This window comes from Salvelinus fontinalis, chromosome 7, assembly GCF_029448725.1.
Source record: "Salvelinus fontinalis isolate EN_2023a chromosome 7, ASM2944872v1, whole genome shotgun sequence".
Taxonomy (NCBI): Eukaryota; Metazoa; Chordata; class Actinopteri; order Salmoniformes; family Salmonidae; genus Salvelinus; species Salvelinus fontinalis.
The window spans coordinates 69,257,543-69,269,719 of NC_074671.1; the positions used below are offsets into that span (position 1 = coordinate 69,257,543).

The window sequence follows — 12,177 nt, forward strand, 5'->3', positions numbered from 1 at the left end:
AGCAAGCTGAGTCTAATAACAAACACACAGTAGTTGCTGTTATATGGATCTTTCAGAATGGAGGATCCCCATTGGCAGATGAGGTTGGTTTTCATCCTGGATGTTGAAGGACCTTTGTTCTGTGAGAGGAGTGGAAGACAGGGCTGAGTTTAATGAGATCTAGTCTGCTGTTGCAGACTGGACGAAGGCTCAGGGCTTCAGTGTAACACAGCCTCAGTGAAAATTAGAAAACATAATGAACCCCAGAATAATCCCAATTTATAAATCTCAAAATGAATCCAATAAATTCTATCTTCCAATGGAAAATCTTTATTTTGGTGCAGTGATTTCACTGCAATATTTTGTGGTGACCTGTAACCCATCTATGATTCTACCCACTTGTATTTGCTGTAGGCAGCTATTTAGGATCTCTATTTAGAATCTCTATTTAGGATCTCTATTTAGGATCTCTATTTAGGCAGCATATTTAGAATCTCTATTTAGAATCTCTATTTAGGCAGAATATTTAGAATCTCTATTTAGAATCTCTATTTAGGCAGCATATTTAGAATCTCTATTTAGAATCTATATTTAGGATCTCTATTTAGGCAGCATATTTAGAATCTCTATTTAGAATCTCTATTTAGGCAGCATATTTAGAATCTCTATTTAGGCAGCATATTTAGGATCTCTATTTAGGCAGCATATTTAGGATCTCTATTTAGGCAGCATATTTAGAATCTCTATTTAGAATCTCTATTTAGGCAGCATATTTAAAATCTCTATTTAGGCAGCATATTTAGAATCTCTATTAAGGCAGCATATTTAGAATCTCTGTTTAAGCAGCATATTTAGAATCTCTATTTACACAGCATATTTAGGATCTCTATTTAGGCAGCATATTTAGAATCTCTATTTAGAATCTCTATTTAGGCAGCTATTTAGAATCTCTATTTAGGCAGCTATTTAGGATCTCTATTTAGGCAGCATATTTAGAATCTCTATTTACGCAGCATATTTAGAATCTCTATTTAGGCAGCATATTTAGAATCTCTATTTACGCAGCATATTTAGAATCTCTATTTACGCAGCATATTTAGAATCTCTATTAAAGCAGCATATTTAGGATCTCTATTTAGGCAGCATATTTAGAATCTCTATTTAGAATCTCTATTTAGGCAGCATATTTAGAATCTCTATTTAGGCAGCATATTTAGAATCTCTGGTGCTTTGTCATTGACTGACCTTGTAGAGATGGTCATGTTTTAGCAGCTTTAGAATCTGCAAAACGAATTAGATGAAAAGCACAGGTGCGGGTGTGTATGTATTGTGTGTATGTATTTATGTGTGTGTTTGACTGTGTGTATTCCCACTTGTGTGTGTCTGCATTTAATTGGCACACGTGTGTGTCCTCAGGTGACAGGAGAATCCAGGTCAGAGTCTGGTTGATGAAATAATAGGTTTGTAGGCCAGGGTTCTCCTTTCCAGAGACGTACCAGCTTGTGTTCACTCATTGGCTCACGTCTCATTCCAACAACATCTCTTGTGATCGCTACACGGTATAGGTCTTGCCAGTCCTGTATTTCAGACATGTATATGCACCTAGCGGTTAAGAGTACCGGGCGGCAGGTACCCTAGCGGTTAAGAGTACCGGGCGGCAGGTAGCCTAGCGGTTAAGAGTACCGGGCGGCAGGTAGCCTAGCGGTTAAGAGTACCGGGCGGCAGGTAGCCTAGCGGTTAAGAGTACCGGGCGGCAGGTAGCCTAGCGGTTAAGAGTACCGGGCGGCAGGTAGCCTAGCGGTTAAGAGTACCGGGCGGCAGGTAGCCTAGCGGTTAAGAGTACCGGGCGGCAGGTAGCCTAGCGGTTAAGAGTACCGGGCGGCAGGTACCCTAGCGGTTAAGAGTACCGGGCGGCAGGTAGCCTAGCGGTTAAGAGTACCGGGCGGCAGGTAGCCTAGCGGTTAAGAGTACCGGGCGGCAGGTAGCCTAGCGGTTAAGAGTACCGGGCGGCAGGTAGCCTAGCGGTTAAGAGTACTGGGCGGCAGGTAGCCTAGCGGTTAGGAGTACCGGGCGGCAGGTAGCCTAGCGGTTAAGAGTACCGGGCGGCAGGTAGCCTAGCGGTTAAGAGTACCGGGCGGCAGGTAGCCTAGCGGTTAGGAGTACCGGGCGGCAGGTAGCCTAGCGGTTAAGAGTACCGGGCGGCAGGTAGCCTAGCGGTTAAGAGTACCGGGCGGCAGGTAGCCTAGCGGTTAAGAGTACCGGGCGGCAGGTACCCTAGCGGTTAAGAGTACCGGGCGGCAGGTAGCCTAGCGGTTAAGAGTACCGGGCGGCAGGTAGCCTAGCGGTTAAGAGTACCGGGCGGCAGGTAGCCTAGCGGTTAAGAGTACCGGGCGGCAGGTAGCCTAGCGGTTAAGAGTACTGGGCGGCAGGTAGCCTAGCGGTTAAGAGTACCGGGCGGCAGGTAGCCTAGCGGTTAAGAGTACCGGGCGGCAGGTAGCCTAGCGGTTAAGAGTACCGGGCGGCAGGTAGCCTAGCGGTTAGGAGTACCGGGCGGCAGGTAGCCTAGCGGTTAAGAGTACCGGGCGGCAGGTAGCCTAGCGGTTAAGAGTACCGGGCGGCAGGTAGCCTAGCGGTTAAGAGTACCGGGCGGCAGGTAGCCTAGCGGTTAAGAGCGTTGGGCCAGTAACTGAAAGGTTGCTGGTTCGTATCCCTAGAGCCAACTAGGTTAAACATTGGTCGATGTGCTCTTGAGCAAGGCATTTAACCTTAATTGCTCATGTAAGTCGCTCTGGAAAAGATCGTCTGTTAAATGACAATAAAATCGATACAAATAAATAAAAAATTACACATTGAGCTATTCACACATTTTATAAAGAAGCATATGCAGTTTTTTGTTGGTTTTTAGATTGAGATTTTAAACCAGAAGGTGGACTTGTTTCATCAAAGTGTGGATCCAAGGATAATCTGAAGCACTCTCCCTGTGGAGGCAATGTATGTACTGCTCTGCTTTCTCTCCATTCCTGCCTTGATTTTCCTCTCTTTTATCTGGCTTTTTCTCAACCCTTTCTTTCAGATGGGGTCCCCAGTCCATTTTCTTGCCTCTGGTTTCATTGGTACTGTGTATTTCTCGAATTGATCTGTTAGTCAGTCTGTATTGAGTGTGTGCTTCATGTACCATGGTAATTCTCTTCAAAACAGGGTACATTTGAGTAGCAGAATGATGTCAAAACGACAACATTTTGATATCCCACACTCCTATTATATTATATCTATGTCCTCTAACTATGTCCTCCTACTATGTCCTGCTGCTATGTCCTCCAACTATGTCCTGCTACTATGTCCTCCAACTATGTCCTGCTACTATGTCCTCCAACTATGTCCTGCTACTATGTACTCCAACTATCTCCTCCTACTATGTCCTCCTACTATGTCCTCCACATATCTCCTCCTACTATGTCCTCCAACTATGTCCTCCAACTATGTCCTCCTACTATGTCCTCCAACTATGTCCTGCTACTATTTCCTCCAACTATGTCCTCCTACTATGTCCTCCAACTATCTCCTCCTACTATGTCCTCCTTCTATGTCCTCCACATATCTCCTCCTACTATGTCCCGCTGCTATGTCCTCCAACTATGTCCTGCTACTATGTCCTCCAACTATGTCCTGCTACTATGTTTTCCAACTATCTCCTCCAACTATGTCCTCCTACTATGTCCCGCTGCTATGTCCTCCAACTATGTCCTGCTACTATGTCCTCCAACTATCTCCTCCAACTATGTCCTCCTACAATGTCCTGCTACTATGTCCTCCAACTATGTCCTGCTACTATGTTTTCCAACTATGTCCTCCTACTATGTCCTCCAACTATGTCCTCCTACTATGTCCTCCTACTATGTCCTCCAACTATGTCCTCCAACTATCTCCTCCAACTATGTCCTCCAACTGTCTCCTCCAACTATGTCCTCCAACTATCTCCTCCAACTATGTCCTCCTACTATGTCCTGCTACTATGTCCTCCAACTATGTCCTGCTACTATCTCCTCCAACTATGTCCTCCTACTATGTCCTCCAACTATCTCCTCCTACTATGTCCTCCAACTATCTCCTCCAACTATGTCCTCCTACTATGTCCTCCAACTATGTCCTGCTACTATGTCCTCCAACTATGTCCTCCAACTATGTCCTCCTACTATGTCCTGCTGCTATGTCCTCCAACTATGTCCTGCTAATATGTCCACCAACTATGTCCTCCTACTATGTCCTCCAACGATGTCCTCCAACTATCTCTTCCAACTATGTCCTCCTACTATATCTTCCTACTATGTCCTCCAACTATGTCCTCCAACTATCTCTTCCAACTATGTCCTCCTACTATATCTTCCTACTATGTCCTCCAACTATGTCCTCCAACTATCTCTTCCAACTATGTCCTCCTACTATATCTTCCTACTATGTCCTCCAACTATGTCCTCCTACTATGTCCTCCAACTATGCCATTGGAGAATGAATGAAGAAATGAATTGATGGATGGATGAATGAATGAATGAATGGTTTAATTAATGGATGGATGGGTTAATGAACGAATGAATGAATTGATGGATGGATGAATGGATGGATTAATTAATTAATGGATGGATTCATTAATTAATGGATGGATGTATGGATGGATGGGTGAATAACTGACTGAATGGGCTTGCGAGCTAGCGAATTAACCACGGAACGAACTCATTCTAATAAACAGAGGAATGAATGTCTGAGTGTTACAGAGTATGGATGCTGTCGTCCTCAGGTCTTCATTCCAAGTGTTAAACTGGACTTTAGCCATGTCCAGTCTAAGTGTGGCTCCCTGGACAAAATCCAGTACGCACCCACCGGGGGAAACGTGAGTGTCTCAACACAGTGTGTTTACACACCCTGCTCTAACCAACCGCTCACTCACTAACCAAGAGGCATGGATGATAGTGAATCGTGGTATCACTGTGACAGTGTTTTCTATGGATGGTGAATGGTGGTGAATCATGGTATCACTGTGACAGTGTTTTCTATTGCTTTGCTTTGCGTCTTGATTAATAAAGACATGGCGATTTGGCTTTTTAATCACATTCCTTACTCAGTTTTCAGTTTAGTCTTGGCACAAAGCACAGCTACAGCTGGTTTTCAGTACAGTACCCTGTCTGTGCATACAGGGTCATCAAAAACTATCCTAAAATAGTATTTTAACATAGTCCTTTAAATAGTCTTTTAACATAGTAATTTACCATAGAGTTTTAACTGTATGTATCCTGTCACACCAGCCAGAGACGTCACTCAAAGGACATCTGGCCCACCCACCTATTGTTCATCTAGCATCATGGACTGTATCAAAATAAACACTGAAGATCAATTAAAACACCTGTTCTCTGACTTGTCACTTAGCACTGGTGTTATCTGTGATGTAATCAATAGCCACATTCCAGAAGGTCTGCAAAGCTGACATCTACCCAGGCGTAGTGAAATTTGGTTCTGACTGCTTTGCAGATTGTCTGGAACATGGCCAATATGTTTAGTGCTTGTTGTTGTGTTAGTGTCTGCTTTGATGCTCTAGATTGACTGGTTTCAGTTGATTGTGTGATGTCAGTGTCGTCTGGTGTGATGTCAGTGTCGTCTGGTGTGATGTCAGTGTCGTCTGGTGTGATGTCATTGTCGTCTTGTGTGATGTCAGTTTCGTCTGGTGTGATGTCAGTTTCGTCTGGTGTGATGTCAGTGTCGTCTGGTGTGATGTCATTGTCGTCTGGTGTGATGTCAGTCACATCTTGTGTGATGTCAGTGTCATCTTGTGTGATGTCAGTGTCGTCTTGTGTGATGTCAGTGTCGTCTTGTGTGATGTCAGTGTCGTCTGGTGTGATGTCAGTGTCGTCTGGTGTGATGTCAGTGTCGTCTGGTGTGATGTCAGTGTCGTAGTGTGTGATGTCAGTGTCGTCTGGTGTGATGTCAGTGTCGTCTTGTGTGATGTCAGTGTCGTCTGGTGTGATGTCAGTGTCGTCTGGTGTGATGTCAGTGTCGTCTGGTGTGATGTCAGTGTCGTCTGGTGTGATGTCAGTGTCGTCTGGTGTGATGTCAGTGTCGTCTGGTGTGATGTCAGTGTCGTCTGGTGTGATGTCAGTGTCGTCTGGTGTGATGTCAGTGTCGTCTGGTGTGATGTCAGTGTCGTCTGGTGTGATGTCAGTGTCGTCTTGGGTGATGTCAGTGTCGTCTTGTGTGATGTCAGTGTCGTCTTGTGTGATGTCAGTGTCGTCTGGTGTGATGTCAGTGTCGTCTGGTGTGATGTCAGTGTCGTCTTGTGTGATGTCAGTGTCGTCTGGTGTGATGTCAGTGTCGTCTGGTGTGATGTCAGTGTCGTCTGGTGTGATGTCAGTGTCGTCTGGTGTGATGTCAGTGTCGTAGTGTGTGATGTCAGTGTCGCCTGGTGTGATGTCAGTGTCGTCTGGTGTGATGTCAGTGCCGTCTGGTGTGATGTCAGTGCCGTCTGGTGTGATGTCAGTGTCGTCTTGTGTGATGTCAGTGTCGTCTTGTGTGATGTCAGTGTCGTCTTGTGTGATGTCAGTGTCATCTTGGGTGATGTCAGTGACGTCTTGTGTGATGTCAGTGTGATATTGTGTGATGTGTCACAGATTGATGATGTCATTAATCTGTTGAGTGCTACTTTCTGTTCTTCCTTAAATGTATGCATTTTTATTCATAATCTTTAATTGAAGATAAATAGGATACCGTAAATGATGTTAAATTCGCATCATTTCAAGGTATTGTCCTACGGCCCTTCAGATCTAAAATGTGGCAGTCCCTTCCCTCAGTGCAGTATAAGACAGTGTCTGAATGCACCTCTCGCAGGTCCACATCACCACCAAGAAGATAGACCTGAGCCACATCACCTCTAAATGTGGATCAATGTCCAACATCCGTCACCGGCCAGGTAATCAGCACTTTTTTAGTTAATTCATTAATATTGAGTGATTATCTAATAGAGAGTGTTTTCAAATCTTTTGGATGAACAGGGTATAAGAACAATACATTTCTAGTTACACTTTCATACATTACATTTTTATGCTGTACCTCAGACAAGTCACTAACTGTAGTTTAATTAGCAATGGAAGATTAATCCTACAGGCATTTTGTCCTGTGTAGTTACATAGTTCACCTACTGCTTCTGTTTATGTGAGTATCGATTCATTCATATTCTTTACCTCTCTCTTCTCCTCTCCTCTCTCCTCTCTTCTTCTCTTCTCCTCTCTCTTCTCCTCTCTTCTTCTCTTCTTAACCTCTCTCCTCCTCTATTCTCCTCGCTTCCTTCTCTTCTCTTCTTCTCCTCTCTCCTGTTCTCTTCCTCTCCTCTCTCCTCCTCTATTCCTCTTCTCTCTCCTTCCTCTCTACATCTCCTACAGGGGGTGGTAACGTGCGTATTGAGAGTGTGAAGCTGGACTTCAAGGACAAGGCCGAGGCCAAAGTGGGCTCACTGGCCAACGCCAGTCACACCCCTGGCGGAGGACAAATCATGGTGAGACAGTCTACAGTAAAAGGACAGTACAGGGTCATGTTCATTAGGCACCAAACAGAAGAAAACGGACTGAAACAGGGAGGGACTACCTGGACTTTTCCAATAAGAAACTCATTTTCGTTGGCGATTGCAAAATATTTTAAAACATGTTGAGTTGCGTGCCCTAATGGACATGGCCCAGGTTTACATAGATGGCTTAGTGGTTTAGAGCATGGTGCTGGCAACAGCAAGGTTGTGGGTTTCATTCCAACATGGCCATGGTTAACCCTCTCCCCTTCTCTCTCTGTCTCTCTCTCTCTGTCTCTCTGTGTCTCTCTCAGATCGAGAGCCACAAGCTGACGTTCCGTGACACGGCCAAGGCGCGCGTGGACCACGGTGCAGACGTTATCACCCTGTCCCCAGGTGGCACGGGGGGCACATCCCCCCACCGTCTCAGCAACGTGTCATCCACGGGCAGCCTCAACCTCCTGGACTGCCCCCAGCTGTCCACACTGGCCCAGGACGTCACCATGGCCCTGGCCAAGCAAGGCTTATGAGTCTCCTGCCTCCTCCATCGCCCCTGGTTCCCTGTCCTCCATCTTCCCCTGGACCTCCTGGATCCCTTGGACCCCCTGGTCTTAACATCCCCCTTTAACATTTCTCCGTCGGCCCTCCACTGCAACAACCAGTCCCCCAAGATAAGAAACCAGACGACTGTGATCAGAGTATCAGAGTCCATCTTCCATCATTCCAGTCCCCCTCTCGCTCCTCCATAGGAAAACATGCCATTTAAACTACCACCACCAGGGGGATTTTAATGACTGACTCTAGGATGTATGTTCTTCTTCTTTCTGTTCTAAGGGATGTGCCCGACTCTGCTAGGGTGTGTTGTGTTGTTCTTTTGGCTTTTCATTCCATGTTGAACTTTCTTTGGGACAGTACTGTAGATGGCCAGTGTGCTAACTAGCTAAGGCATTGAAACAGGTACAGGGATAGTGTTGATAGGGTATTATCGGTTATCTAAGACTTTACAGTGATTCTTATTGTGTGGCAATGATCTCAAAGACATTCCATTTGACCTAGGATATTAAGCGGCCCAGCCTGGTTTCATTCCCAACATACACTATATATACAAAAGTATGTGGACACCCCTTCAAGTTAGTGGATTCGGCTATTTCAGTCATACCCATTGCTGACAGGTGTATAAAATTGAGCACACAGCCATGCAATCTCCATAGACAAACATTGGCAGTAGAATGGCCTTACTGAAGAGCTTAGTGTCTTATGGCATGGCACCGTCATAGGATGCCACCTTTCCAACAAGTCAGTTTGTCAAATTTCTGCAATGCCAGAGCTGTCCCGGGCAATTGTAAGCACTGTTATTGTAAAGTGGAAACGTCTAGGAGCAACAACGTCTCAGCCGCGAAGTGGTAGACCACACAAGCGCACAGAACGGGACCACCAAGTGCTGAAGAGTGTAGCGTCTTAAAATCGTCTGTCCTCAGTTGCAACACTCACTACCGAGTTCCAAACTGCCTCTGGGAGCAACTTCAGCACAAGAACTGTTCGTCGGGGGCTTCATGAAATGGGTTTCCATGGCCGAGCAACCGCACACAGGCCTAAGATCACCATGCTCAATGCCAAGAGTCTGCTGGAGTGGTGTAATACTCGCCGCCATTGGACTCTGGAGCAGTGGAAATGTGTTCTCTGGAGTGATGAATCACGCTTCATCATCTGGCAGTCCGATGGACTAATCTGGGTTTGGCGGATGCCAGGAGAACGCTACCTTCCCCGATGCACAGTGCCAACAGTAAAGTTTGGTGGATAATGGTCTGGGGCTGTTTTTCATGGTTCGGGCTAGGCCCCTTAGTTTCAGTGAAGGGAAATCATGACACTACAGTATACAATGACATTCTAGACAATTCTGTGTCCAACTTTGTGGCAAGAGTTTGGGGAAGGCCCTTTCCCGTTTCAGCATGACAATGCCCCTGTGCACAAAGCGAGGTCCATACAGAAATGGTTTGTTGAGATCGGTGTGGAAGAACTTGACTGGTCTGCACAAAGCCCTGACCTCAACCCCATCGAACAACTTTGGGATGGATTGGAACGCCAACTGCGAGCCAGGCCTAATCGCCAACATCAGTGCCCGACCTCACTAATGCTCATGGCCGAATGGAAGAAAGTCCCTGCAGCAATGTACCAACATCTAGTGGAAAGCCTTCCCAGAAGAGTGGATGGCTGTTATAGCAGCAAAGGGGGGACCACATCTAGATTTGGGTATGTCATTTTAGGTGAACATTTCAAAAAAGAGGTCAATGCCCATGATTTTGGAATGAGATGTTCGATGAGCAGCTGTCCACATACTTTTGATCATGCAGTGTATATGATCCAGTATCCCAGGTCCTGTATGTGTCTCGTAGACAGGAGGCTGTTACGTTTGTGAACAACAATTAATCTACAACACAATTCAATACAAAACGTTACAACTGTAATGGTAAGAAATGGCTGTTCAGACAAGCTTGTTTCAATTCATTGGCAGGAAATGTGATGTTTTCTATTAGAATTGATTTTGTTTTAGTCATGTGACTATATGACTTCATGATGTCATTTGCTGAATTATTGGACAAAATGTGGTTTTGTTTAGTTTTTTAAAATCTCATTAATAGTGCAAATGGTAGTGTTGATGTCACGGTGGCTGAACTAGCACATGCTGTGGCTACACATTGCAGTTATGTCAAATTACAATGCTATAAAATCCTAGCTTTCCAATAGACCTCTTCCACAAGCCATCAGGCTGCTTTTCTGCTTCAGTGATGTGAACATTCATTTTACATACAGTAGCTCTGTGATTTTCACGAAACAGTCGCTATTATGCTGATGTGACAAAAGCCAGTGAGTGACCTAATAGCACAGAGTTATAGACATAAAGGATCTAGAGAGTGAACACTGTAGCTAGGGACTATACTGTGTCTATTCAGTGTACACAGACTATAACCGCTTTGTACCAGCCTTAGACTAACACGTTTGCTTCCAATAAGCCTTTCTCCTACGTTTAGAGTAGCAAGAACATGGACCTTGAATGAGCTAAGGGCCTGCAGTCGCTTGTGTAACTACGCAGAAAGTGTCTGAAGCTTTATATTTAAATAAACATTCCATGAAAATAGCAGCTATGGTGTACACTGTGAAAATGTCCCGGTCGGATCGTACGAACGGGACTTTCTAAGGAAAGGAGGTTCAAGTAATGAAGGGATGTAGTGGAATGAAAAGGAAGTCGTTCTCAACTTGTACGTGTTTGATAAAAACGTTCTAGCTTATTTTTATCTGTCGCCGTTTGTGATACCCTCCCTCCCATCCCCAATTTACACATGTTGGTTACCCTTCAGTATTTTTCTCAAACCCGTTCCTCCCTCTTCCTCCCACAACCCTTTGCCTGTTTAAGTGTATTTAAAGAGACCATGTAGATGTGCACACTTTACAATGTTTGAAACAATGCTGTTGACAAAACACAGAATAATAAAAACAGGAATAAAATAATAAAATGAATTAAATACATTCGTTTGAAACATTTTCTGGATCTTCAACAAAAAGAACGAGCTGTTTTTAAAATGCTGTCATAAATGTGTCTGCGTTATGTTATTGGGACTGTGAGGGCTAGATTGCATGCTACTGAGAGAATGACAGAATGACAGACAGAGAGAGAGAGAGAGAACAGAAAGGACAGGGAAGAGATGATGTAAAGGGTAATTCATGTACTTTGGGAAGGCTAACTGCATGCAACAGATGTTGTTGGACCAAAAGGTTGTGCCCGTCAGAACACGGTCGTGTTTTTATTCTATTAGATAACGCGTTTACTAGATGATGTACGTTCTGGTCGTCTACACGCCCCACAGCGCTGTACAGCCAACCAATACTCGTAATTGTGTGAATATCACTAGAAGCTATTTGTGGGTTATTTTATTCCCCTTTAGTGACGTGTCATACCCTGAAATGTTAATGTAATCAAAACAGGGATGGGTTTTATTTCAAGGTAATTGAACAACCTGTTGATGTTATTCATATGGGGATAGATTAAATATGTGTGGAGAAATACTCCAGCCTGAATGTGCCGCATGTTGTGTGTAAACCGATTCTGCTTTTATATTGGTGGTTTTCCTCGTCGTTTAGCCTACTGTTCCCAGGAGCCGACCTGATCATACTTATGTTGTTAAGGAAAACCTCTGTTCTTACTTCCTAGTAGTCGTACTGCGTTTTTACAGCAGACCCCCCCCCCCGTCGTCGCTGTGTGATAAATCACTCTGCCGTTCCCCGCTGCCGCTGCTCCGAAGGTGGTGCTGAAACCATATAGATCTCGCTCTGTTACCTCTACCACCGCCGACATTTGCAGCCATTTTACACAAGCCGAACGGAATCATGTCGTGAGGCATCACATCACCTGGGACGACCGGACCCAGCTACGTTTGGACCGCTACAAGTCGACAAGATGGTGAAGCGGAAAAGCCTGGATGAGACCGACACGGAGTGCGGCAAGGGTATACCGTTCCCGATCCAGACCTTCTTATGGAGGCAGACCAGGTTAGTGTCGTGACAGCCATTGATAACAGGTGTTTGCCGCTGCTCAGAATATACGGGGGTGAGATTATATGTCAACCAAGCTAACTCGCTCCCTTAGGTTATACATTAAAATA

General features: G+C 45.1%; 1 protein-coding gene across 19 annotated transcripts in view; it reads left to right on the forward strand.

Moving 5' to 3' along the window:
• LOC129860041 (microtubule-associated protein 2-like) overlaps nucleotides 1-11,044 on the forward strand; it is a 95,459-nt gene extending 84,415 nt beyond the window's left edge. For 18 of the 19 annotated variants that reach the window (XM_055930369.1, XM_055930376.1, XM_055930374.1 and 15 more), the window contains 4 exons: nucleotides 4,772-4,864; nucleotides 6,850-6,931; nucleotides 7,401-7,513; nucleotides 7,834-11,044. In XM_055930369.1, the coding sequence (XP_055786344.1) occupies nucleotides 4,772-4,864; nucleotides 6,850-6,931; nucleotides 7,401-7,513; nucleotides 7,834-8,049 (504 nt within the window). In that variant the 3' untranslated portion in view covers nucleotides 8,050-11,044. The remainder of the gene's footprint in view (nucleotides 1-4,771; nucleotides 4,865-6,849; nucleotides 6,932-7,400; nucleotides 7,514-7,833) is intronic. The other variant, XM_055930377.1, reaches the window with a different exon arrangement.
• The last annotated feature ends 1,133 nt before the right edge of the window (nucleotides 11,045-12,177 follow it).